This window comes from Archocentrus centrarchus, chromosome 2 (genome assembly GCF_007364275.1).
Source record: "Archocentrus centrarchus isolate MPI-CPG fArcCen1 chromosome 2, fArcCen1, whole genome shotgun sequence".
In the NCBI taxonomy this organism is placed as follows: Eukaryota; Metazoa; Chordata; class Actinopteri; order Cichliformes; family Cichlidae; genus Archocentrus; species Archocentrus centrarchus.
In genome coordinates, this window is record NC_044347.1 from 26,535,994 (window position 1) to 26,540,972 (window position 4,979).

General features: G+C 46.0%; 1 protein-coding gene across 1 annotated transcript; it reads left to right on the forward strand.

Moving 5' to 3' along the window:
- Positions 1-82: 82 nt before the first annotated feature.
- Positions 83-1,849, forward strand: LOC115797483 (uncharacterized). Its single transcript, XM_030754068.1, has 2 exons — positions 83-189; positions 317-1,849. Exons 1-2 carry the CDS (start codon positions 105-107, stop codon positions 1,117-1,119), a joined length of 888 nt encoding a protein of 295 aa, XP_030609928.1. The 5' UTR covers positions 83-104; the 3' UTR covers positions 1,120-1,849.
- Positions 1,850-4,979: the final 3,130 nt, after the last annotated feature.

Below are 4,979 nucleotides of genomic sequence, written 5' to 3' on the forward strand. Positions count from 1 at the left end.
GTCGCCAGGTGTATAAAAAGCCAGGTCACAACACATATTTCACCTACTCTGTTGACTGAGAAGCAAAGATGCCAAAGGTTTACGGCACACAGCAAGCTTTGGACATGACCCTCAACAATGTCAACCCCTGTGACTCCGATGGAGCTGAAATAACCCTTGTCCTAAATTCCGACTCTGAAAATTCTTCTGGTAAGATTTCCTAAATTTCCTATTTTCGTTTGCCGTTTGTTGTGTTTTAGGAAGAGATGAATATCTTTGCGATTGCACATTATTTCAACATTTCACTAATCAAATCTCAAACATGGTCACCCTGTAGATAAGGAAACTTCGCCACCTCCAGAAAAGAGAGGTCGCATGGAGACACATGAGTGGCTGACAGAGACGGCAAAAGACGGCACAGTGTGGCGTGAGGAACAGATCGGAAGGCCTCTGCATCACAGCCCAATTGATTGCTATGCCACAGATGGAGAGCCAACTGCTTTGGCCAGAAGAAAGGTGTCGAGTCGCTTACAGAGTTTCCTCTGTTTCATCACTCTGGAAATGCTTCGGACCATTCAGGAGTGGACTGTCCAGCATGCACGCCAGACACAGCAGGGAAACTGGTTCATGGCCCTCCCTGAACTAAAGGCGTTCATTGCAATCCTCATCCTGCGAGGGATTGTCCGCCTTCCAGCGGTGCATGATGTATGGTCAGCAACACTGGGAGTGCCCGCAATCAGCAAGATTATGGCCCGAAACTGCTTCCAGGACATCATGCGGCACCTACGCTTCGATGACAAGGACACACGCAATGAACGAGTTGCAAATGATTGGTTTGCTGCAGTCTCTGACATTTGGGGGTCTTTTGTTACCAACTGCATTACCTCTTACAACCCAGGAAGGCACATCACCATAGATGAGCAACTTTTTCCAACTAAGACCCGTTGCTGTTTCCTGCAGTACATTGCTACAAATCCTGACAAGTGTGGCATAAAGTTCTGGGTGGCATGTGACCTGAAATCCAAGTATGTATGCAACATCATCCCATATCTTGGCAAAGACCCCAGTCGTCCCACGGGGGAAAAACTATCAGAAAATGTGGTGATGAAGCTTATGGAACCATTTATGGACAAAGGATGAACCGTTACCACAGACAATTTTTTTACATCATTGTCACTAGCACAACGACTGCTCAGCCGGAAGACCACACTCCTTGGCACAGTAAACAAGGTTCGCCGTGAGCTTTCAGACTCCACCAAAAAGACTTTGGCCCGTGAGGAATTCAGCACACAGGTGTTTTCAACCTCTGGTGCCACACTGACCATTTACGCGCCCAAACGGAGAAAGACTGTCTGCATCCTCAGTAGCATGCACAGTGTGGTGGTGACTGGGGATACCCGGAAAAAACAAACAAACACAGTCACCGACTACAAAAGCCTGAAATGTGGTGTGGATGTCATGGACCAGATGGTGCGAAAGTACACTGTGCGTTCAGGAACACGGCATTGGCCAGTCGCTGTGTTTTACAACTTGATTGACATTGCAGTACTGAATGCACATGTGCTTTACCAAGCATGCACTGGGGTCAAAGAGAGACGGACGGACTTCTTGGTGAAGCTTGCAAGAGAGCTTGCACAGTCTCATATGGCAGCCAAGGAGGTGCATAAGGAAAACCTTCAGCAACAACCACTCTCACCTGACACAGGGATAAGGGCATTGCGCCAGGTGAAGTGTTGCTGCAAGAATAACCATGCCACTAAGCGTTGTGTTTATTGCAACAAGTTGACATGTGGAAAATGCAGAAAGGAGATGTTGTGGCAGTGCCAGATGTGTTCAGACAATCTGTAACAAATATACCAATAAAAATGTGCTGGATAAATATTTTGGTCGTCTTCAGTCCTTTTATAGTCGTATACAACTGTCCATCAATACTGAGATAAAGTATTCCTAAAAAACATAACATAACAACAATCACATAGAACTTATATATACATATATGGAGTTCTAAGTATGGCAGTTCAACACTTCAAAATAAAAAAATAAATTAATATTATTTGAAAATAAGCCAAAACACTATCAAATAAAAACTTACACTCTAAAGTTAATGGCAGCTTTACACAAGGGCATTTGTGTATGGGCTACGGAACACAAATGATTTATAATAGTTTTACAGATATTTACAGTTAGAATTTCCTTACAGTACATGGCAATAGGAAGCCTACTTTGTCTTGTTGACCGATGCTGAATAAAGGGCATGTAAAAATGTATGAAATGGTCAAAAGTTTATATGATACAGTAAATGTGATGAGTGAAACAATACAGTGCATTTTGAAAGCCCCTTCTAGTCCCTACTCAGGAGAGATGTCTCTCTGACTTCTAGGCTCTGCTCAAGCATACCCCTCCCCCTAAGGTCTGTGCTTGAACCTCCAGGTCCTGCAGGTAATGGCTGCATTTACAAATGAAAGGGGGTCGTCTAGTGTCTAGTTGTGCTGGCCTCATTTGCATGACACAATTCACAGCTGCCATTTGGCAGCACCTTGGGATTTAAAGGTATAACTGCCATTTGGCAGGAGTCTGGTAGTTCTAGTGTTAATTCATGTAAAAAAAAAAATTACTGTACCTTTAAACCTACGTTACTTCTAAAGGCACCCCATACTCCCGCAGCAGCCCCCCATAGATCCTGGCACCAAGGAGTTCATCTCAGTGAGTTATTCCCCTCGTCTCCAGACTCTGCTTCCACTACAGAAGGCGTGTCAGTGGGATTAAGGAGGTCCCCGAAGTATTCCTTCCACCGCCCAACTATAGTCTCAGTTGAATTCAGCAGTGCCCCACCCACAGTAAACCAAAATTATGTCTTTTCCCATAGCCTCACCAAACTTCTCCCACACCTGAATTTTTGCTTCGGCCACTACCCGAGTGGCGTTACGCTTGGCCTGCTGGTACCCGTCAGCTGCCTCCAGAGTCCCACATGCTAACCAAGCCCAATAGGACTCCTTCAGCTTGATGGCTCCCTTCACCTCCGGTGACCACCATCTGGTTTGGGGATTACCACCACGACAGGCACCAGCCACCTTGCAGCCACAATGGAGGTGCAGAATATGGTCCATTTGGACTCAGTGTCCTCAGCCTCCCTTTGAATACTGTTGAAGTTCTGCCACAGGTGGGAGTTGAAGATCTTGTGGATTGGGGCCTCTGCAAGGCGTTCCCAGTGCACCTTCACTATGTTTAGGTGTGCCAGGTCTATCCAGCGTCCTCCCCCACCACCTGATCACCAGGTGGTGATCAGTTGATAGCTCAGCTCCTCTCTACACTCGACATAGAGCTGCAGATCTGATGATGCAATTACAAAAATCGATCATCAACCTACGACCAAGGGTGTCCTGGGGCCATGTGGCCTTATGGACATTCTTGTTTGAACATGGTGTTCATTATGGACAAACTGGTTTGCACAGAAGTCCAATAACAAAACACCATTCGGATTCAGATCAGGCAGGCCGTTCGCCTCCAGGTCTTACTCTCATTGCCCATGTGACCATTTAAAGTCTCCCAGAGTCCAGCCCCTCTCCAGGAGACTGGTTCCAGAGCCCAGGCCATGCGTTTAGGTAAGCCCGACTATAGCTAGCTGGTATCTCTCAACCTCACGCACTAGCTCAGGCTCCTTCCCCACCAGAGAGGTGACATTCTATGTCCCGGTAACCAGTTTTGATAGCTGGGGATCAGTCCGCCCGACACACATTGCACCTGACCCCTATGACGCCTCCTGCAGGTGGTGGGCCTACAGGAGGGCGGGGCTGTCTCCCCTCTTCGAGCTGCCCCTGGCCAGGCACCATGGGCTAATGCCCGGCCACCAGACGCTCTTCCTCGAGCTCCCTCCCCAGGCTGGGGTCCCGGTAACCCTTTCCCAGGCAGGGTAAACAGTTCCCTTGATGTGTGTTCCATAGAGGTCGTTGGAATTGCTCTTTGTCTGACTCCTCATCCAGGACCTATTTGCCATGGGAGACCCTACCAGGGGGGCAAAACTGCCAGACAACATAGCTCCTGGGATCACTGGGAAACACACCCCTCCACCACGATAAGGTGGCGATTGCACAAGTAAATTCAAATTCAGGAACCGCATTTATTTTTAAATGAGGATTCAGAATGTTTACTATGAATTTGCATTTTGCTATAAGCATCACTAATCAGTTACATAATAAACATTTGCTAAATGATTAAAAATACTGCCATTTTTTTCCTTTCATGCTGTACAAATTGATCAGACTTTGAGAATGTGTAAATATGTTGGGGTTTCTTTTGGCCACAGCGGCTTTATTGACAGTGTGACACGAAAGCGGGGGTAGAAATGGGGGGGGGGGGGGGTAGACACGTAGTAAAGAACGACAGGTGGGGACGTGAACCTACGCTGCCTGCACTTCGTCCCGCTTGCTCTTCCACTGAGCTACCGGGTGCCCGAATGTGTAAATATGTTTTGAGAAAATAAATCTGTAATTGTCAATGTCTGTTAACATACATGATAAAAATATTACATTTGTATGTGTGCAGTCCTATTGTAAACTACATCCAGGGAAAATATGCTATACCTGCACTTAGGAATGTATAAATCTAAGAAATCCAAGCTGTCGTTTTTCCACTGATACAAGTTTGAGTGCCTTTTTTTTTTTTAAACATTTTAACAACTGAGAAAAACCAAAAACTGCTCCACATTGAAGATGATTTCCTCCCATTTATAATAAGCACTTTTTTTGACTGAAATATCTTGAGCTGAATAAATGTATTTTCTAATGCCACAATTTGATTTGATGGTCTCTGAAAACCATCTGTCCAGCTACAGTCTCCGCTTCAGTTCGGATGATCTTCATAACTTTGTTAGCTGGTAAATTCAGCCTCATGACCTGCTGCCTGAACTGGCAGGAAAAGCCAGAACCCGTCAGATCCACATTGGCAAACACAGCGAGGACCTTCTAGAAATGAACAGTTTCCATCTTAAAAACAGTGCAGTA

What these genes read in the sequence shown, in the direction of transcription:
- LOC115797483 (XM_030754068.1), top strand. Translation starts at nt 105, where the DNA reads ATGACCCTCAACAATGTCAACCCCTGTGACTCCGATGGAGCTGAAATA. An exon ending in CGACTCTGAAAATTCTTCTG is followed by an intron (nt 190 to 316) that starts GTAAGATTTCCT and finishes GTCACCCTGTAG; the next exon opens with ATAAGGAAACTTCGCCACCT.